Source organism: Carettochelys insculpta, chromosome 4 (assembly GCF_033958435.1).
Source record: "Carettochelys insculpta isolate YL-2023 chromosome 4, ASM3395843v1, whole genome shotgun sequence".
In the NCBI taxonomy this organism is placed as follows: Eukaryota; Metazoa; Chordata; order Testudines; family Carettochelyidae; genus Carettochelys; species Carettochelys insculpta.
This window is the reverse complement of record NC_134140.1, coordinates 124,585,138-124,608,627: the sequence shown is the minus strand read 5'-3', so window position 1 is coordinate 124,608,627 and position 23,490 is coordinate 124,585,138. Positions and strand designations below refer to the sequence as shown.

General features: G+C 43.9%; 1 protein-coding gene across 1 annotated transcript in view; it reads right to left on the bottom strand.

Moving 5' to 3' along the window:
- Positions 1-17,911: 17,911 nt before the first annotated feature.
- The window catches only part of SCD5 (stearoyl-CoA desaturase 5), a 66,157-nt gene continuing 60,578 nt past the window's right edge, over positions 17,912-23,490 (bottom strand). The window contains exon 5 of the mRNA XM_074992018.1: positions 17,912-18,102. Within this exon, the coding sequence (XP_074848119.1) occupies positions 17,912-18,102 (191 nt within the window). The remainder of the gene's footprint in view (positions 18,103-23,490) is intronic.

Here is a 23,490-nt window from a genome sequence, read left to right as displayed (position 1 = left end):
AACTCTCATGTTTAAAATTTAAACACATCATCCCATTCCGTTAAGTACTGAATGAGCACCCTCCCCATCTAGCTGGGTCTTCCACTAAAGTCACTCCCCAGGCACAAAGGGAAAGAGGATTTAGGGCTTGATTACCCATTACCAGTAACATTGTGTACTTATTTACAGTAGTTCAAAGTAAATGAAAAATGAGACCATTCAGATTAGGTATCACTTTATGTTTGCTCTGCAGTGATGTAAATGACTGTACATGGTGCAGGCAAAGGATCATCCGCTTGATATTCCTAAGAAAAGGACAAGCAATATAAAACAAGAAAACTTGTAGGCCTTCCTCCTACTGGATAAAGCAGAAAGGACAGATGCTTATTTTATTTTAATCCTCTCAAGGTCCTCCTTGCAACTGTGTCAATTTCACTCTCATTCTGGTGGAATATATTTTTAAATGATAACTTTTAACACTCAACTTTTATGTCAAGCTCTTATCCTCTCTAGAAGTACAGAGAAGTGTAAGAAAAAAGAATTGGCCAGTCAACCACTTTAAAATAAGGAGATTAAAGACACCCAGCAACTAGAGATATCAGCAAATTTGTTAAAACCTTCTGTTCTGGAATAAGACTCTGTAAACAAATACATGGACTAATATAACAACCAAACTAACTTTTCTCAATTCAAGGATAGCCCAACTGTTTGTTAGCTAGGTCACTCGTTGCCATCTGTTCATCTATCTCCTTCTTTTAAGAATATTTAGAGATATTTAATTTAATAAATGCCCTACCACCAACCTGGGCACATGTATTCAGTCTCACTCAGCTGCTCTCATTTTTTTCCAGTAATTCTAATCCATTACCACAGTATTAAGTAGTTCTCAGCTCTGCCTTGCCTGATTTCCATTTGCAAAGTGTTCATCTCTTAATTCTCTTGATCAGGAAGTCAAAACATCCTCCTATATTCCATTGCAAGAAGGTGAAAGCACTTACATTCTAGAAATGAGCTAGATGGCACCAAATTGAAGAACTATTTGCAATCTGACCATTGAATTTCATGTTGTTATTCTTAGGTTGCAACTGTGTAATGTGACAGTGATTGTTAAATCTACTTTTAAAATGGGAAAGTGTGAAATGGAGCCAAATGGATCAGTACACTGAGAATACAAATTATGCCTCCCATCTTTCATTTGGATGGTAAATACAGGTGAATACTTGCACATGTGCAGGGTCCCTTAGGCCTTCATATAGTAAGAAATATTTGTGCTATGATTAGTTGTTCTCACTGGTCTTTTTATGAGTCTTTCTGAGATCAGATTCTATGGTAACAGTTGTCAAGGCAACCCACACCATGTGATTTTTCAAGTAACTAGTTCATTCTGTTGGTTCCCAACACAGGCAGCGCCACTCGCCTGTTTTTATCTCTATAGCTTAGTACAGTTTTTTCCTTTTGTCTAATAGGACAAGAGCAACTAAAGGCTACTTGGCTAAAAGAAATATCCGAGTTGTGATGGTACTTTAAAACCCCTTCAAGCTGTTATATTTTTGTCACTACATTTTAATAGATGCATCATCTACTGATTATTTTCATAATCACCTTTTCCCTGTTTTAAAGCATTCCTTGGTAACAGTGTGTTTCTCTGTAATAATGAAATGCAAGACAAAACTGTAAGACATTAAATGGGAGTGCAAACGCTTAGCATTAATATAGGCTACTGCATTCAATAATGGCTACTTGATTTCACTGGGAAGTGGCTCAGAACGCGGGTGCCCTGCTCAGTTAGAGACATGTTAGGTCTAATTCTTAGAACTGCCACCCCTGCAACTCATATTGGGATCCTGTGGCATTTGGGCGTTCTACATTCCTGAGAGTAAGCCCTAAGACCCAAAAATCTTTAAAGCTATTTTGGTGCTGAAATCCCATTAAGCTCCAAGAAAGCTAGGTGCCTTTAAGAATCTGGGCTTAAGTGTTTCCAAAAACCAGTGATATCTTGGAATCATTGATCTTGTCAGCACATTCAGCTCCTGAAGGCTGATCGTACACCTCTGAATTCACTGGGTACAGATTTGAGCTCCTACTGGGCGAGTTCAGGGCATTCAGCCTGTGGGAACCCAGACCTTCAGGATGCTGGACAGAGATTGGCACAGTTCCTAGATGTGTCCATATAAATAATCATTAGTCATGGACCTAGTTCATTAAAATCTTAGGGCTTGTTTTAGTGATGCTTTCGCAGGCCCAGGCGTACGATTTCTCTGTTCTATTGCAAGGACTTTGCTGTGACTCCCCTGAACCCTCACATCTGACATATACATTAATCCGGCTTTGTTAGTGAAGGAAAATGCACACAGGTAGGCTAAGGCCAAAAGTGGCCCAATATGAAAAACCAGGGACAATATTTAAAAATAACTAACACCAAACAACACTGGGTGCTCAAAATGATTATTTAGACTCCTAAAATAAGTCATCTGATTTGCAATAGTTTTGAGCATCCAGCAGCTCCCAGAGAAGTCAATTTTGGCCCACATGGCTAAAGCCAGGAACCAGCCACTGAAGCCTTCAGAATTAGAAGCCACTTTTGAAAATTGGGGTCTAAATGCTGCTTAAGGTCATGCAGCAAATCAACGGCAGAGCTAGGATTAGAAATCATTCCCTGGTTCCCAGTCCTGTGCTCAACGCATGAGGACATATTGTCTCCTGGATAGCATCCAGCTACGAAATTCAACAGGATGACATACAGTTTGGATGAGCAATTCCCAAGCTGGGGGGTCCATGAGGATATTGTAGGGGGTCCATGGAAAAAATAAAGGAAAAATAAAAATTATCATAGAAAATAGCTTTGGTTTTGATGGGGGTCCATGAATGGTTTGGGTATGTGGCGGGTGATTGGGGGTCTGCCCTAGTGAAACGGTTGGGAACCACTCATCTAGATGCATATTCTTCTTATTAAAAGATGTTAAGACGTAACTGGCCATATCTATGGCTTCCCTTATTTAAACATACAAATGTTTTTCTGTCTATAAAGCACCCCCCTTTTGTCACTTCCCAGTGTTTTTAGTTCTCCAGTAATGGAAATGGGACATTCCAACGTATTGCATCAAACACCCCATTCCCCTCCCCGGCAACATGACTTTACATTAGAAAGGTCCTGTTTATAGGGGGAGGTCTTCATTGTAAGCCCAGAACGAGCTAAGGCTGCAATAAGGTTGGCACTCGCCCCATGTGGTGACTAGGACACCATGTTGTAGCAAATATGGCTCTCGAGTTGCATGTGGGCTCAAGAGCCATATTCACCACAACGTGGTAATGCAGCTTCACCTGAGAGCCTGAGGCGGGGAGTGCCATCCGCCCGCTCTGGGCGCACGCCTGACCACTTCGTGGGAGAAGTGCGTGGCCGTGGCGGCAGCTCCAGTAAGTCGCCAGCATTTCGAACAGATGGGCTGGGGTTGCCTGGCTCTGCGGGAGGGGGAGGTCATTTATTTAGAGGTAGGGTTGGGAGTGCCTGGCTCTGGGAGAGAGCGTTCAGTTAGTGTGTGTGTGTGTGTGTGTGTGTGTGTGTGTGTGTGTGTGTGTGTGTGTGTGTGGGCGGGCGAATATGGAAAGACAACAACCACAAGTGTGAAGATCTTTGAATTCCTATTGGACACCGCTGGGCTAAGGCCCCTTGTTTTATATTATTGTTATTGATGTCTCTGGTGGAATAAGAAGCCTCGACTGATATAGGGGTTTCATTGTGCTAATAGGTGCCATATAGACAAACATAAGAGGCAGAGCCCTCCGAAGATATTACTGTCTAAACAGACAAAGGGCTGGAGAGGATACAATTGTAGGTGAAGTGCCTTGTCCAGGCTCATGCAAATGAGCAGAAATCGAGCAGGATAACATAAAAACAATCATCCTGGGTCAGACCAATGGTCCTTCTCTAACCACATCCTGTTGTGACAGAATGTACCACTTTGTTCACACCCTACAGGCTATAGTACAAAGTACACCCTTTAAGGTATCAGGTGAAAACTCAGAATTTACTGGTAATTTTTGTCCTGGTAAAATATGCATGGCAATATTGTACATTCAGTCTTAAGATTTCACTGTATAGTGTTATTAAAATATAGCTGAAACTCTATAGCTCTTCTGTACAGAGGCTGGTTAAACAGGTCTGTCCTAAACTCAGGAATGTGTGCTCTGCTTAATTTGCAGCTAAGCCATAAGCAGTCGTTCTCCGGGCACGAGCCTGGGCACTTATTATGGAGACTCTGGGCTGCCCAGACACCAGTGTCCCCCTCTCGGCTTTGCTGATATAGTCCAAAGGAGAGGATAACCTCCACATCTGGTACCAGCTCAGCTGCAGGAGAAGGAGACAGAAGTGACTGCAACAACTACCATGGAATCTCCCTCCTAAGCATCACTGGTAAACTGTTCGCTCGCGTCATCCTTGGCAGACTCCAGAAGATTGCTGAGAGGGTGTACCCCGAATCACAGTGCAGATTCCGCGCAGAGAGGTCTACCGTTGACATGGTCTTCTCTCTAAGGCAGCTGCAGGAGAAGTGCAGGGAGCAGAGGAAGCCACTCTACATAGCCTTCATCGACCTGACCAAGGCCTTTGACTTGGTCAGCAGGGATGGTCTGTTCAAACTGCTCCACAAGATAGGCTGTCCTCCACGGTTACTCAAGATGTTCCAGTTGTTCCACGAAGACATGAGAGGAACCATCCAATATGACGGCACATTTTCGGATGCTTTCAGAATCAGGAGTGGCGTCAAACAAGGATGCGTGCTTGCTCCGACATTGTTCGGGGTCTACTTCGCACTCCTCCTGAAGCACGCCTTTGGATCTTCAACAGAGGGCATCTTGCTGCACACAAGATCTGATGGGAAACTGTTTAACCTTGCAAGGCTGAAAGCCAAGTCTAAGGTGTGGGAAGTCCTCATCAGAGACATGCAGTTCGCAGACGATGCTGCTGTAGTGTCTCACACAGAAGACCAGCTTCAAAAACTGCTGAATCAGTTCTCCAAAGCGTGCATGGACTTTGGGCTTACCATCAGCCTAAAGAAGACAAACATACTCGGTCAGGATGTTGCTGAATCCCCATCAATCAGCATTGACAACTATACATTAGAGGTCGTCCACGAGTTCATTTACCTCGGGTCCACCATCACTGACACCCTATCGTTGGACACTGAGCTAAATAGGAGGATTGGAAAAGCAGCCACAACTCTGTCCAGACTCAGCAGGAGAGTGTGTAACAACAACAAGCTGTACACTCACACCAAAATGCAAGTCTACAGAGCCTGCATCCTCAGCACCCTCCTTTATGGCAGCGAGACTTGGACCCCGTATGCCCGCCAGGAAAAGAGGCTGAACGTCTTCCACTTGCGCTGCCTCAGGCGCATCCTTGGAATATCATGGAAGGACAGAGTGACCAACACCGCCGTCCTTGAGCAAGCTGGAATCCCAACCATGCACACCCTCCTCAGGCAGCGTCGGCTCCGCTGGCTTGGCCACGTCCACAGGATGAATGAAGGAAGGATTCCAAAAGACATCCTGTATGGTGAGCTAGCCTCTGGCAAAAGACCTCCCGGATGCCCCCAGCTGTGCTACAAAGATGTCTGCAAGAGAGACCTCAGAGAGGTAGACATCGAGCTGGACAACTGGGAAGAACTAGCAGACGACCGCAGCAGATGGAGGCAAGAGTTACACAAGGGCCTTCAGAAGGGCGAGATGAAGATCAGACAGCTAGCAGAGGAGAAGCGAGCGCACAGAAAGCACACTAAGGACTTGCCAGACACCCACCACATCTGCAAGAGATGCAGCAAGAACTGTCACTCTCGTGTGGGCCTTCATAGTCACAGTAGACGCTGTAAATGAAGCCCTCAATTGAAACTATAAAGGGCACGATCCATAGTCTATGCAGACTGAAGGATGCCTACCATAAGCAGTCACCAAGCAAGGAAGGAAACAACATAAGCTCAAACAGGTGAAGAAAAATAGAAGCAGGGAACATCCTTCCACATGCACGCTTTCTCCTAGTACCCAGTTAGAAATATTTTTCGAGAGGGAGTATTTGTGGATAAAACAGCTTTAAATCACAGTTTCTGTGCTGTTTTGAGAAGAACATTGAGGCCGTTATCTGTTCATAGTGCTTTTATGTCCCTGTCATAAGGCAACACAATATTCTCCTATGTTTGTCTGGTGAGATCCCAGAACATGGTTGCAACAGCTCTGTACACCATTATGTTCTGGAACAGCCCGTTTTATTAGATGATTTTACACGCACACATCTTACAATGTCCAATGCCATAAGAAATGAGCAGATGTGCCCACATAAGTCTGACACTGCATACTGGGAAGTAATGAAATTAAAAATGGAATCAGACTTCTGAAGAAGCATTTTTACAGTCATTATTAAAACAGATCCCAACTGCTTCCAGGGTTCCTCTTGAGATCTGGGAAACATTATTACTTACATATACCCATGAAGAGCTGTTCTCAGCTCTGAGAACTCAGAGAAATGCTATATCACTTCCCCTTTCTGGGAATTTCACAAATAGTTCACAGTTTGCAGAACGTCACATTTGTCATAGTTCTAACAACATTCATATTAGGAGTGAAAATGTCAAACAAAGCTGTTTAGACCCATTTCTCTCTGCCCTTGTACCTGGGAGGCTGCTACAGTACTGTATCCCTCTCATGGATTTCCATCCCTACTTATACAGCAGAGCTATCAGCAGATTTAATTCAGCCCCAAGGATGTAAGAAAACAAAATATTTACACACCCAGTAAAAATGCTACTATGGACTTTTAATACCGCCAGTGAAAATGTTGTGAACTAATATACTTTCAGAGCACACCTTATAGCTTGAGAAGCACTTTTTACCTGAAATAAGATCCAGGGTAAGATATTATTATTTGTCACACATTTTTTAGTGTATTCAGCTTAGCTTGTACATTCTTTTATTTTGCTAAGTAGCCAACTTTGTTTTGTGTGCTATTTCTTATGGCCACTTAAATCCTACATTTTATCCTGTTAGGCCAAAGCTTCTGCATTACCACACAGGGACCCAAGATGACTCGCTCACTTGAGATAGGAGCCTCGACTGCAGCCACAGACCCTGAGAACTGTTGAAACTTTTGCTGAGTGTTTAAAACCAGAAACTGCCTCACAAGGTTGTTTTTGCACACACACACCCCCGCCACAAACCCCAGCCTCCCTGTTCTGGTTTCTCCTTCTCTCTACCTGGCCTTCCTCCCTCCATCCCACCACAGTTCCATTTTTCTTTATAAGGTCTGTCTCTTGCTACACAAAGAATTCATAAGTTAGATTAGTTTTAACTGGTATGCTAACTGTACATGTGACATTATGAGATGCATAGCTAGGTATGTAACCAGTATACATGGGAATGTATGCTAATCACTCTTTGGAGAAAAAAATGCTCACTATTATCTGTGTGGCTGAATTCTTGGAAGAAGAATCTCTTTGCTTAACAATACAATCAAGTTTGTTTATTCATAAACACAGTGTAATTGTTACCTGCTGGAGGTGGGCAAGAAATCTGCGTGTCTCTCTCTTTACCCTAATGGTACGAACAAAAACTTGTCTTGTTTAAGATTTTATACTGAGTCAGAGGGAGTTATCTAGGGTTCCTTTCCTATTGAGGCTGTGCATTTGGGTGCGGAGGCAAAACCCTTTGGCTGAGCTTATTTCTGTGTCTGTATTATACTGCAAAGGGCTGCTGTGACCTCCTCAGAGGGAGCCAGAGGGCCTTGCCCAGCAGGACAGAGCTGAGGGGTGGCTCTTTTGTGCCAGAGGTCTGTGGTACTGCACTGAGTGTGTCTGTATTTTTACTAATCTTTATTTGTATCCATAGGTCTACTCAGAAGCTCTCTCTCACTAGATTTTATACATTCTTTCAGGTACAGTTCTATACCCTCACTCTTATAGAGTAATCCGTCCTTCTTGTCTACTTTATTACCAGGATTTTCTGTATTCCATCAAGAAAGTTGAGTGTCAATTACAGGTTAAGAGCGATCCCATAGAGAACATACCCCCAGGGAATGCTGCACAAGTGGGTCAAGCCATTGCAAATCAGTTTAGTGATAGAGCACTCCCTCTATGGCCGTGTCTACATGTGCCCCAAACTTCGAAATGGCCATGCAAATGGCCATTTCGAAGTTTGCTAATGAAGCGCTGAAATGCATATTCAGCGCTTCATTAGCATGCGGGCGGCAGCGGCGCTTTGAAATTGACGCGCCTTGCCGCCGCACGGCACGTCCAGACGGGGCTCCTTTTCGAAAGGACTCCACCTTCTTCCAAGTCCCCTTATTCCCATGAGCTCATGGGAATAAGGGGACTTGGAAGTAGGCGGGGCCCTTTCGAAAAGGAGCCCCGTCTGGACGCGCCGCGCGGCGGCAAGGCGCGTCAATTTCGAAGCGCCGCTGCCACCCACATGCTAATGAAGCGCTGAATATGCATTTCAGCGCTTCATTAGTAAACTTCGAAATGCGAAGTTTGGGGCACGTGTAGACATATGAGAACAATGTTCTAAAAAACAAAGGCTCCATCCTCCATTGTCCAATAGCCCAGACCTTTCAACCCTTAAAAACCCTAAGTCAACCAACTTTGGGGTATTTGTGAGTCTCACCTGTGTCCTATTAATTCCTTTGTGACACATTTACAACTTGTGTTCATTTAATGATAATCTAGCCAAGCCACTACCCTGTAGCATTTCTCACTCAGCTAGGTTGTGCGGAAGGCTCTATTCATGCTATATCAACGAACAATACTTACCTATATGAAATAGCGGGGGAATTTAGGTAGGCAGAATCCAATTACCCACGCTGGAATTTAGCCCAGCAGCATTCCAACATTTGCAAGTTGTTGTTCGCCACAGTGGCCAGGATATCATCTTTCAACTCCCCTCCCCCCAGCAGCACAACACCCTATGACATGTTGGAACATTGTTGGATGGACAAAGGGAAGAGCACCACATAGTATTACCATTCTACTTCCTGCAGTACTCTGCATTATCCCGAGAGGTCTCTTTATGGTGCGGCCTGTGCGGTCTGATCTGGTCACAACACTCTGCTTTGGAGGATCCAACTGCTTACGGCTCACGTGCCTCAGCTGTGAGTTAAGGTTTATATGCTTGCATGACTGACATTCCTAAGGAACATCACAACAGGCAAGCCTCCGTCCTTTCAGGGCATTAAAGATAAAGCTTTGCTGATAAAGGGCTTAAAGATATTGCTTTTTGGGTTGTTCTGTCAAATTCCTTTCCCCTCTGGAATGAAAGCTCAAGACCATTGGACACCACTCAGATGTGAATTCATCCAGGCAGCCTGGTAAGAAAGATGTTGGTTGAATGGGCTGGGAGAAAGCTCAGCTCACGCAATAGCCCTTCTCCCTTGCATTCAGCAGAGCTACTTAAAGTAGTCTATTTCCTCTTCTACACAGGGGCGAGGACTGTGTTGCTGGAATGCTTACTATACAATGCAAACCAGGCCCTGTAAGGTTTTTATATTGATTACACAATTTCCTAGTTGAAATGTGTGCTGTTTCAGTGGATGAAATCAAAGGCTAGTGTAGGGGATGGTCAAGTAGTAAGGGTAGCACCCTACTTTCAGGAAACCTCCAGGAGCTTCTTCATTTGTGAAGTACAAATGTTCGTTACTATGACTATGTACTGGGGCTATAAGGGAAAGAAGCCCTTATATCTAGGTATCCACAGGTTTTTTAGTGATAGAACACCAGACACTTAGTTTTGACCATTGGCTTGATAATGTTACAGAGGTGGAATAGTGAGGGTGGGTATAGGTTTGGTTGTCAGGCCCTCTTTACTTCTAACACCAGCTCGGACACCAACTTCCTCCTGACCTTGGACAGGTCACTTAAACCCAGCTCTTCAAAGATATATAGGTGCATCACTGCTAGTGAAATCAATGGAATAACTAGAAGATCTGGGCCGCAGAGTCTGTAATATAAGCCCTGTTACAGGATGATCATTCCCTGGCAAACTTAATACACTATTCCCTACTGCAATATAGAGGAGACCTGTGTTCCCCTGCAGCCTTCAACCTTGCTACAGAGCTGGATGTGCGAAGAGGGGTGTCCTAATTATTATACTGCAAGGAAGAGCTGTACTTTAAACCTATTAGGTTACAAACGTGGAGGAAGAAATAGGAGGTAGAAAAACTGAGGACAGGAATTTTCAGAATTGCTGGGGCATCAAAAACCAGGACAAAAAGCAGCTCTGCAAGGTGCTGCTGCTCCCAAAGGCCCTGCCAGAAAATGAGCAACAAAAAAGTAGTTTTTAAATCTCCTGGACACCTAGTCAGTGAATGATCTATTGACTATCTCTGCCACAAAAATAAGCCGCTCTCTCGTGTCCTGTGTCCATAGGGAGAAAGCTTTGCTTCATGTACATATCTATGTATAGATATAACATAGTGTATATTTTAGGAATGGTAAGAAAAAGCCCCTGTCTTCCAAAGTGTTCCTTGTAAGAGATTTAACTTGTCTCTTAAAACTGGGAGCATAGTGTCTTATTTATTAAACATCATCTAGCCTGGGCCCACAAACAGTGCTACCTTTCATGAAGAAACTTGCCCCACCCATTGAGCCTGGGGATTTAGGAAAGAGTCACTTTGCTCCACACTGGAGATTTTTGGATCTTTGCAACTAATGTTGATAATACAAGGTACCAGACGGATTCCTAGCAGTCTCATGTCCTGTTTGCACATTTTCATCCAGGGTACTCTAGATTTACACTACACTGCTGTTCCTTTTCGTACTGCGCGCTTTGAGAAGCTGTCTCTGAAAACCTAGAGGGCAATCCATTCTTCATGTGCTGTCAATGCTCAGTTTTAGTTTGCCGGGAGCTGAGGTGACAGTCCACAGAACAGCCATCAGATATTAATGGTATTTGTCCATGACCCTGCCAAACTAGGCTGGATTTGCACTGACATCTGGAGGTTAAAAAAGCCTCATATTCCCACTCTTTCCTGACACGTGTCCAGGGTTCCCTGGAAGCTCTGCGCCTCTGTGACCACTTAGGAGAGCATCAGATGTCACCCAGCTGATTGGCAGTGTGCCCACAGCTGTGGTTTTTCGGTCCTACCGGTGGTGCACATTCACATATGCCCTAGTGCACATAAAATTTATTCTGCACAGGGATGGGAAAAAAATTGCACATGGATGAAAAATATTGGAGAGAATATTGCATATGTCTCATTACTGCACTAGAGTTTTTAACAGTATTGCAGGTACACTAAGGAATTGAGAAGCTTGATTTAGAAAGAAGCTATTTCTGTTCCCTACATAACTCTCTCAGGGAACAGAAATGATGAATGAATAATTGGCTTTCCACATTTACAGATGGCTAAACTACAGCACAGAAGGGCAAAATGACTCACCAAGGCTACTCAATAATACTATGGCAGAGCCAAAAAATAGAAACCAGAATTTGCAGTTCATAATCCCCTGAACTGGGGTGATGAGAAATGTCACTAACGTTTGGAAATCTGAACATGGTGTGACTTACAGACCTGACTCCAACTTGAACAAATGTGACAGGGTCTACACCATTGTAACGGAGTGTGGGGATCACCAGGCCCTGCACCCCATCTGCAATCAGATGCGACGGTCATTCAGTAGGGAGAAAAGACTGTTATATTAGGCTACAGGGACTCAGCATAGAACAAAATGGTGGGTACAGAAATCAGAAGCAGGCAATACACTCCATTTTGGGACAAGGGGGCCCAGAGGGAGGTCCCTGAGCCAGGGCTCTGGCCCTCCTTCCTCTGTCTCCAGCCAGATGAGAGGGCACCTCTTCAACTGCTCAGTTCCAATTCAAAGGGGCCAGGCCCCTCCTTCCTCTTTTGTCCTGTTTCCTGGGGAAGAAAGGTGTTACCTGGTTGTCTAGGTTACAAACAGCCTGGAGCCCGATTGGCTAAAGGTGAGAAGTCATCACACTGAACTTCCCATTATCATTATGCACTGAGGCTATGCCTAGGGAAACTGAGGCACACACCTGGTGTTACAGGGCATTAGGAAACACATGCAACCTAACCTGGGGAGTAAAATCCTCACACACCCCACTTCAGCACTACCAGCACCAAATGCAGCTAGTACCTGCACTGAAGTACAAACACTAGGACCAGTCAAACTGGCAGCTTCCCAGAGCACTAACTATTTTTAAGTGCTGGTTGCAGCTTGCTCTGAACAGCCCCAGCAATTCGCCTCACAGTTACTTCCCAGAACTGGCCACACCTTGCTGGTACATGCCAGTCTTTGCGGCTTTTGAACACCAGAGCTGAGCCCTTGTGGGGTTGCTGTTTGAGATGTGTTTAATCAGGTACTTTCCAAGCTCAGCTGTGATTTTACAGTATGTTGAAACTTTTTGCTGGGATGGTTAAAGTCACTGGTCCCCACCAGCTTTTCTCAGCTTTGGCAGAAGGAGGGACAAGAAAGACATCAGTGAAAGATTCTTTTAGATTTCTACATGTTCTTGGTTTAAAAAAAAAAAACAACCCATAAACCTTTGATCATAATAAAGTAGATTTTTTTTTTTCCATAAAGATGAAAGATTGTGAAGGAATGGGGATCCTGGGAGCACCCTGGAAGCAAAAGTATATGGTCTTGTTGACAGCGGCAGTATGGGCCCCAGACACATTAGAAAGGAGCCCTATGATTGCTTTTACAAGAAGATATTCATATTGCCCATACAGCAGTTCTACATAGCAGGACCTATGAGTTGTGAAGCTCTCAAATGCTGGTTTTCAGGTGCTGTTCTGGGGTCAGATACATGGATGAGGTGCTGATTGACTTCAAACGAAGCTCTTATAGACATCTCCGAAGCTAGAGATGTAGTCGTGATTTACCCTCACTCTTAACTTTGGCTGTGGCTCCAGACGTGAAACATGATATGGGTCCATCTCCATATGAGACTAGAACCCAGGCCTTTGTACTTCACACTAATTGCTTATTAGAGGATACAGGCAATGAGAACAGCCTAAAATTTGTCCACACGACAGCATCTTCTGCTACTAGCTCCGCAGGGATGGCACCACAGGTTAACTTTGCCAAAGCACATACACCCAGACAGCTGGAGATATCAGTCCTTTCCCGAGCTGAACCATGGAGAAAACAGATAATTAATTTTCCGCATGATTTACTTCTTACACACTGCACGTCCCATCTGAACTGTTCTGTCGCTCATTGGAATTCTCCAATACACACAACCTCTTGTAGGTCTGATATTAGCTATGGGGTATGATGCAGATATTCCAATACAATACCTAAAGATTGAAATTAAGTACAATGTATTAGTATTACCTGGGAAAGGCAGCGTCACAAATGGCAGATTACTGGAACTGAAAAGCTTTTGATACTGCAAGAACCAGAGGTGACGGATTCAGTTTGCATTGTTCTTGGTAATTGTACAGGTTCATTCTGGATGCAGGTATCACCATTCTGTTGTAAGATAGGAATGATAGGACTGTTGTAATGAACAGCAGTCTGCAGTGTACTTTTTCCTACCAAATAACCAGTTGTGCTACAATGCTGTTTCCACAAGTAGTTCATCGCTGTGATCTGTTACTTGAATGTTGTTCAGCAATATCTTAATCACAAAGGGCTGATTCTGCACCCTTACACAGAGGTGCCATGTAAGTCAGAGGGAGCTTTGGATGCAGACAGCATGCAGGCTAAAACCCCTTATCTAATTGCAAAATGTATAAATCACACAAAACATTTGGGAGCCATGGCTATAAGTAATAGTCAGACATGAACCCTTCCTCTTGAGAGCCCTCATTATGGAAAGTAGCACTGAAAGAGTAGGCTTTTCTGTTCGCAAGCTGGGGAAGTCACCTCATTGGAGTTGTAATGCAAGTGATGGGTGTGGTGCAGGGTGGTGTGTGTTAATAGCCATTAAAGTATCCTAAATAAGCCAGTAGTTTTTGAATTCCAGATGTGCTTTAAAGAGTTTCTAATGCCTGCTATTTTTGAATTGGAAGTACAATCCATTTATTTATAACTGGTATTCCAGTCAAGAATGCGCATATGGTAGGAGACCAGTTCTGCCTCAGGAAGTTTACAAATCAGGGCCCTGACTGTGCAAAAGCTAGTAGTCTCGTTGAAATTAGGCCCTTGCCGAGTCAGGACTGTAAGCGACAGCGGGTAGGAGAAAGGAAGTATTATTCCCATTTTATATGTGGGAAATTGAGGTAAGACGTTAAGTAACTTGTCCACAGGGATTTTCACCGACCCAAGAACTGAACCGAAATAGGCTGAGTTCCAGTCTGGTTTCTTAGCCACAGGGTCACCATCCTCTCCTTCAGCTCTATTTTATATTGTCAACTGGGTCAGCTCCTGGAAAGCATTGTTAAAGCAACTGTCCTAAAGCAAATCCAGCCCCAGCCTGGGTGCAGCTCTGGTGAGTCGCCAGAAGTTGGGGGTGGGGGGCCTGTGGTGAGCCTTTAATTTTTATTGGACACCACTGGGCTATGCCATGACTACTGGATTCCTTGACTCATTCAGTGCACATGTATTTTGTAGGATGGCTAGCCAAGGGCTCATGGAGTTGGCAGGAGCAACAATAGAATGTTCCAATGGTGTCTGACCACATCTGTCCATACCATAGACTAGCTGATTCCTTTAAAACAAAAACCCACACCTGCCCTGCACCACTCCCGCAAAAATCCTACACTCAGAAAATGTAAGGGCAGATAGTGAGCTACTCCAGCTCAAGGAAGCAACAAGTCATCAACAGATCTACGTACGTACATCATATTAAGAATTGACCTAAATCTCAGCAGATTCAGGACCGAAGCTGAGGCCTATCACAGAGTGGTCCCCTGAGAACCCTTTCTAGGCCCATTTACTCACCGTAACTGCAGATCACCTTCACCACCAGCACCTTATATTGCGTGCTTCCAGCAGGCCACAGCTTGTAGCATTAGCAACTTGTATTTACAGTCTATAACCACCGTTCCCTATTGCTGCTAGGAAAGGGAACCATATTAGCACCGTGGAGGCCTGTCTATGCCTGGCTTCCATCCTGTCTGTTTTCATTAACCCAGCAGCGTGGGGTGGGGGTGGGGAAAAGAGGGAGGTGTTTACTTCCCTTTCAATTAGCCCTTCATCTGTAGCTCTGCTCAGTCAATTGACACCCCCTGTCAAGTTTCTCTGAATTAGGTCCCAATTAATATAGAGTGATGCTCAACACAGTTGGGGGTAATATAGGTGTCATTGAAATCTTTTGTTCCCAAGGTTAACTGGAAGATCTAAACCCTTTGCATTCCTGGTATTTTCCTCATTGGAAACCTGCAATAACAGGACTTTTTATAAAGGGAAGTGTCATTGATGACAAGCGCTCTCTCTCTTTGGAACATGAGAGTTCTTGCTTATTTGAGCCACTCCTTGCTGGGCTGACTGTACAGTAAGACTGAAGGAAGCCAAAAAAAACCAAACAAACAAACCAAAACAGGTGATGCCCTTGTAGTTAAGACTCAAGAGATTTGCATTTCATTCCTGGTTCTGGTACTACTGCCCTGGGTGAATCTGAACAGGCCACATCACACAGTTGTGCCTCATTTTCCCCTTCTATCAAATTGGAGCAATGATACATCTCTGCTTGAATTCTGAGGCTGAATTCATTAATGTTTGGAGGTGGTGGAGTTTATGGTAAGGCACAGGGCCATGTTCAGACCTAAAAGAGACTTCACAGTGGATCATAAAACAGCCATTGGCCACAGAGCAGGAGTGTATGGTTTTGAATTATTCAATCATAAAGCCACCATTTAATGCAACATCTGCAAATGAGGACCAGCACACAGGCTAATTCACAGCTGTTTATTGTAAATCACTCAAGAGTTACATGTCATTAATGGCAAATAAACACTGTTTAATACCTGCTGGATGAAGTACATAATAAGGACAATTTTCATATTGGCATCATTAAAAAAATAAGAAAACCTAAACAGACTAAAAAGAACTGAGTTTGGTTTTCAAAATTCTACACATCTTTCCTGAAAATAACTGAGCCTGATTCTCATTTACACTATCCCCATCCCTCTCTGCTCCCTTTGCAGCGCAAACGGGCGTGAAAGTGGGCACATGCACACTGCCAGAGCAGGGAAGCAAAGGGAAGCTTAGTCCAGAGGTGCACTAGAAAATCAGATTGGTTGAACTGTGTCAGTCAGCAGTGTGAAAAATACACACACCTGAGCAGTGTTCCTTCTACTTTTTTCATCCACGTGCAGAATAAATTTTGTTATGTGCACCAAGGCATGTCCGATGCGCACCACCATCAGAAACACATAGTGCTGGCTGTTGGCTGAGCAGCATTTGAATCTCTTCTGGGTGGCTGCCCAAGACCTCAGCTTAGAGAGAACACTGCCTCTGAGAGCATAACAAAGCAGCAGAAATATAATACTTTGAAGTCTAGCAAAATGATTGATTCGGTGATGAGCTTTCATGGGACAGACCCACTTTCTGTCCCACGAAAGCTCATCGCCGAATAAATCGTTTTGTTAGTCTTTAACATGCTACATTTCTGGTGATTTATTTTGTTGGAGTACAGACTAACACAGCTACCTCTCTGTTACTATTCTGAGAACATAGCTAAGCCAACATAATCGCCATGTAGAGAGCGCTAGGTTGACAGAAGAATTCTTCCACTGAGCTAACTACTACCTCTTGGGGAGAGGGAGAACCCCTGCCATTAGTATAGGCAGAGTCTACACTGAAGCAGTGCAAGTGTAGACAAGCTGGTGTTGTAAATGAGAATCACGATCTCAGTCTTTAAAAGTGCTCCAGTGCAGGAAACAAGAAGCCTTTTTCCTGCACTGGCTACCATCTAACACACAGGGCTGTAGGTCCCATTAATCTGGCATGCTGCTTTGACAAGGCAATTGGTAAATCCAGTAGCTACAGAACTTTTCTTAAAAAATATATTTTGCTCTGAAACCAAACGAAGCTGCATGCAGGAGTAACATTAGGAAAAACAGTGATCTACATAAACACCACATTTAGAGACCCAATAATGAAAGCTGGGGAAAAAACAAAGATGCCTATTGTGTAGAAGTAGCTGAAATACGCATGCAGCAGTGTCTGTGACCTGTTAGAATATAAATTAGGTCTCCAAACATTTAAATCAATGCTTTTTTTTTTTTTTTGAAGACGTAGTTCAGCAGTATACCTTTACAAACTACAATGTTTATGTGACAAAGAATGAATCAGCTAAGCATGCCATCAGTTTATGTTTTGGCTTCTATTGTGTGTAGCTTTTAACACAAAAGCGTGCTTAGTAAGAAACAGATTTCATATAAACAAAGACAGCAGAGAAAGGGTCGTGCAAACAGGGCAAACAAAAATAAGAAAAGAGATTTTCAAACAAATGTCTTCTTTAAAACTCATTTTTCCCCAGTGGAGGTTTTTAAAAAACATTCTTTTCTGTTTTTTGTAACAGTATATGAGGCCCTATCCTTACCACCATCCCCACACAATTGTCTCTCAAAGCATGTTTGGTTGATTAGTATAAATGCTCCCCTGAACTAGACTTGGAAAGGAGAGTTAATTCCTCCATCTTGCCAGGGTTAACACGAACGAGTGCATTACAATGGACATGGGACTTAAACTGCAATGTCTAAAACCAAAGATCTAGGGTGTTTAATGCTAATATTAAATAATGTCCAATATATTTTACATTTAATAGTCTGGGATTTGGATATAAGATAGCTAACAGGAAACAAAATTGGGACTAAATTCACCCCTGACATAAAGCCAAAGGTCAGGAGTTATCCCAGCAATTAATTTGGCCCATTTTAGCTGGGGAAAAAAAACCCTGAACTACTTTTCCCAAAGAAAAAATGCACACCCACATACACACACATACATACACGACAACACAGATTTACACAGACGTTGCATTTTCAAGCACTGCCATCACCAGTCCTCTCTTTGCGGGCTAAGATAATCTCCTTAGGAACTTGTTTTCGGTCAGTAACCAACCCCAGCCAAAACATAAAGTCAATGAACCATGTGGTTGGGTTGAATTTCAAGCCAAGCTCACTGGCTGAATAATCAAATGGAAAGGTGTGATGGTAATTGTGGAAGCCTTCACCTGGGGAAAAAAGAAAAAGATTTTTTGATGTGGTGTCCAACATGTCTCTTGTTAGGTTATGATTAGACAGACTGAGTAGACAGATAGATACCTGACCCTGTAACAAGTTCTACCCTGGTGTAACCCTGTCTGGTGCCACATTGATTTAAAATGCAAAGCAAGAAAAAATTGCAGGATCAGGGCCTTATCGATCAATTGACCTCTCTCTGGCTTCCCTATATGCAAAAGTTGCATCAGTTTCACAAATGTTGCTTTTTATATTGATTTAGTTAAACTGGCCAAACAGCAGTATGGATATTCATATCAATTTACAACTGGTTTACACTCGTGTAGCTTAATTCAGTTCATACAAAGCTACATCTATACCTACAGGAGATTTCTGTAGCACAGTTGGTCATCACATCTGTAAAGGGCATTGTGGTTTTGCTTCACCATTGAGAGGGGGAACCAAAGACCTCTGGCTTTGGTGCTAAACAATTCCCTATTGCTAAAACACATGCTGGAAAACAAGAAGGGAATGGAGTGCCTATCTCACAAGAGGTGTAAGTAGAGAGAAAGGGCCAATTAGCCTGTGACAGGCTGCACAGGGCGAGAAGATTCGTGGCTGAACCTTTTAGTTAATGACGATGCCCACTTGGGCTCAGCAGCTCAAGCCCGAAACAGGAATTAGAGAGTAAGAACAGGGCTGCAGTAACTCTCTGGGCTTAAAGAGAGAGGAGCGAATGGTAACAGCATTAGAAGCCCTGGGATCTTGGCCCTGAAGAAGGGGAATACCCAGATGAGGGCAGAGAAGGAGCTGGACAGAGGTGATTTTCAAAGCAGTTCAGGGAAACAGCAGCAAGGTCTGGGAGAGCGCAGACCTTGCCCACTGGCTGCAGGTCGCTGGGCTGGAACCTGAAGCAGTGGAGGGGCTGGGTTCCCCTAGACAGGCTGGGCAGTGGAGCAGAACACTGCCTGAGACAGTTTGTCCAGCAGGACTTTGAGATCCTGGAAGGGGAGGACTACAGTGACCTGGCCAGAGTACCAGGCTGTCAAGAGAGAACACCCTGAGGGATGGCGGGGCAGCAACTGGACTGCAGAGAGAGAGGATGAGACCATGGGGTAAGAAACAGAAGGTAGGGTCAAAATGTTTGTGAGCTAATTCCCAGACAGGGCCACATGGAGGTGCCCTGTGACAGGATGGAAGATGCCCTCAGGTAAGAACTATGGAAGCAGTTCCCTTTCGGCTCAATCACACCAGAGAACTGGCTCCTTCCAAGGCTGTTGCAAAGGAACCAGACAGGTCCACTGTTGAAAATAGCTTGGTTGATAATGTAGGCAAAACATATCTTCTTCCAGCTCAGCTGGGACTTGAGCCTCAATCATGCCTTTGTCAGAGGGGTGCAAAGTTTTGGCCTCCCACATGTGATAAGCTAAACTGGTTTTAATTCTGGTTTCAGTTTCCTATTCCTAACAACCCTGGTCAACGTTTGGCCCAGCTACTTAGACGGGACATACTGCTCTCAGCTGGAGCCCCACAGAGGTGTCGGAAGAGTGAGACTCAGTTAAGCTTTCTGCGGGCAACAGTCCATGCTGCGAGGTCCCTACCAAAGGTCTCGCTGCTGAATGGATGGAATGTGCATGGGCTCTGACCTTTGCATTGACGGGTGTCTGACATTCATGCAGGATTTGCATCTGGCAATGGCATGAGTGACTGTGAAAATAGCTAATATGTCTGTTCAGATAATAAGGGAAGAGATAATTGTGTGGTGTGAGGCTTCAGTTAATGCTAGGTTAGCCCTGGGAAGTGCAAAATATCCACTTTTATTGGCTGGAGTACCAGGTCAGAGCCTTGTTTTAGTGACATGGATGCATGCAGGCCAGTAGGCAAAATTATTGTGATTAAAGGGGAGGAGAACGAGGTGATCGTGCTGCTGAACCTGCAGTAGACTGATAGCCGGAGTAGCAGAAGACAGATTCACTTACAGTTGTGAATAATCTCAGAGGGGTAGCCATGTTAGTCTGTATCTGCAAAAACAAGAAGTCTTATGGCACCTTATAGACTAATAGGTATTTTGGAGCATAAGCTTTCATGGGCAAAGACCCGCTTCATCAGATTATTATTGTATGCATCCAACAAAGCTTTCGTGGGCAAAGACCCGCTTCATCCCTTATTATCTGAAGCATCTGACAAAGCAGATCTTTGCCCACAAAAGCTTATGTTTTTCTTACGACCTTCCTGGAGAGACACATCCAACTAGTAGTAAAAGGAAGCTGCCACTGACCACTCACCACACCACTCACATGTGGAGTTCCACATGGATCAGTTCTCTCTCTAATTCTTTGCAACATCTGCATGCAACTAGATTCACAAATATGACCACAGCACTACCATCAAGATGGCCTTGTGCTTGGATGAGATTAGTTCAGTGGTGTAAAACAGCTGCCTGAAGCTGAACCTGGGCAAGACACAGGTGATTCTAACAGGCAGGGGAAAGTATTTTGAAGAGCTTCTGGCTATGGTCCATTGTCCATTGATTGCAGATACACACCCACAACTGGCCTGCTTGGTCCATAGCCTAGGAATAGTCTCAGATCCCTTGCAGATGCTGAATTCTCACATAGTAGAATCTGTGAATAATTTGTTTGAACATCTCTCCTTAGCTAGGATATTGTATCCCATGACGGTGAAGGAAGACCTGGCCTCAATTATTCATGCCTTCATCCCGTCTCTGCTGGATTTTAGCAATCGGCATGAAGCCTTCAGCACGGAGGAAACTCCAAGTACTTCAGAACACTGTAGCAATACAGGCTACAGTAACATGGTGAACACATCAAACCTGTCCTCCGCTCTCTGTGGTCATTTCCTGTAGATTTTCAAATTAAGTCCAACATCTCAGCCCTCATTTTCCATGACTCAGGACAGGTTACTTAATGTTCTGGGATGAAGACTTTGGTCAACATCTATGCTGCTCTGGCACAATGCAATTCCCAACTGTCAAAGGAAAGCCAGTCTGTGCAAGAGACAGAATTTTCTGCAGGGGCCTGTCAGATGCTGGAGTGAACTCCCCCAAGGAATTATGTGACATCACAAACCCCAATTTTCCACCAGGGTAGATAAAAATTGATGATTTAATATTTTTTATTTGCATTGGTTTTTCTTTTTGTATAATCATCAATATAATACCACATTTCTCTTTTAAACATATCAGTTACAACTAAATCTCGTCACAAACATTCTACACACACACTTAAAGTCTTATGAAAATACATTAATGGCTCTAGTCTGTCCAGCCTACCTACTAGCTTTTGCTTCTTCAAAAGTTCTGGGCTTTTAAATTCCGTTTCTTAGTGGACTAAAAGGTAACATGCAAAGAAAGGCAGAGGCTGGATAGAATGTTTTTGTTCTGTGATTATGTGGTGGTGGAACTTGGCCAAATACAGCAGAGGAGTTAGTTAAGACACTGTCTTAAAGACAGAGAGACAATATGTAGGAAAGGATAGAGGTAGCATAGAAAGGAACAGTGGAGTAAACTAGAAAGAAAAAGGGAAGACATTATTCAGCACACACATGGCTTCCAAAATTTCCCTCACACTTTTGCCACAGAAAAACTGTCACAGCTTCTGGGTATAAGAGAGACCCTAACTGGGAATGTTTTGAAGAAATTAGTTCCCTGAGTAGAAAAGGAAAATGTGTCCAAGTGTCAGCAGTGCAAGAAGGAGATGCACAATCAAAGCTGCAAGAATGAAACATCATAAAGAAAACTGCTTCATGGGAGAAAATGTTGTGGATGAAGACATGGCTATGTCTGAGTGGATCAATTGGTGAGTAACTTAAATAATTCACTGCGCAATGCATCATTCTTCAAGACTCTCTTTATGTCTCTTAATGTAAGTGTGATTTGACAAGTAAATTCCAAAGCTGTTTGCTGTGTTGGATGATGCTAGGCAAAAATTTAGCTTAGTTTAGCTAATCCTTATGGCTTGTTTAATTAGTTAACTATGTTTAGAATGTATCACTTCAGTATACAATACAGAAAGCTGCAGTATGAGAAATCTAGAGCTGGCAGGCGCCACCGAGTGCCATTTTCTTATTTTATATTATTTATTGCCCTTATTTTGGAACAACATGGGCATAGACCGTAATGGGGATGCCATTTCCTTTTCTTACTTCATCACAGCTCAGCTTTTCCAGGGGAACCCCAGTCTGTACTTGTTTTCTCAAACAGAAGTGCCTGTGAGTTCAATGGGGCTTACTCCAAAATTAAGTGCACTCCAAGCACTGTCACTCTTAGCTTTTTTGGTAGCTTGATTTAAATCAATGATTTCTTGTGTGATTTAAATCAATCCACCATGCTTTCTGCTCCAAATGCAAGGCATGTTTCACTGGCCTTCCATTCTCTCATGCAAAAATGTAGCAAGAGGGATATAAAACACACCCTAACCAAACAAGATACTTCAGTGCACTTACACTTGTTCCTCTGGGCAGAGGATGAGAGGACAAAACAATATGTGCCAGATGTATAGTGTTGTTGCTTAATGCATGACTGGAAGGTGCTCAGATACTACATTCATCTGATGAAGGGGAAGCTCACGCTCCAAAATATCTGTTAGTCTATAAGGTGCCACAGGACTACTACTTGTTTTTGAAAATTCATCCATGGTGAGATCAGTTTAAGAGCCACAGGGAATGCACTCAGGTTCACTGGGAACAATGGAAATGGCTGACTTTCAAGAAGGCAGCGTACCCAACCACTGCCACTGGAATGGACAGATGTTCCAGGGTGCTCAGCATTTCTTCAGATCAGCCCAAGGCATCTCAATACATGAACTAGGGGAGATTTTCAGAAGTACAAAGGGCAGATAAAAGCTCTATCCCCATAGGGTGCTGGAAGCCTAACTGCCCTCTGGGCCTTTGAAGGGGTGTCTACCCTTGTGTGAGTGCCCCTCTGTGGCTAGGGGGTGCCGCATAAGGTCTTTACCTAGTCATCTGGCAAGGTTCTAGGGCTAGGAGCTGACTAGCTCTGTCCACAGTGCTGTTGGTTCTTGAATTAGGCTTGTAGCTGGTCTTTGGCCACCGGACCTGGGCCTTACCCAGGTCTAAGTTCAGCTCGCACGCAGAGCTGTCCATAGTGCTGCTGGTCTCCCAGTCAGTGTATGGACCTAACTGGGGCAAGCTCCTGTGAGGAACTGCCAGGCCTTAGCCCACCAGCTTCTTTTATACCAGCCTGCTGGGTCCTGATCGGCTGCCAGAGAAACAGCCACTCTATCCTGATTGGAGGAACTCTCTGCTGTTCCTCTCACTGGGATGGGGTGTGGCAAGGTCTCTGGCCATCTGCAGGGCTCTGGGGCTTAGTCCACCCCATCACAGCCTTGAAGAACCATCTCTGCAGGCACCTAAATTCAGGC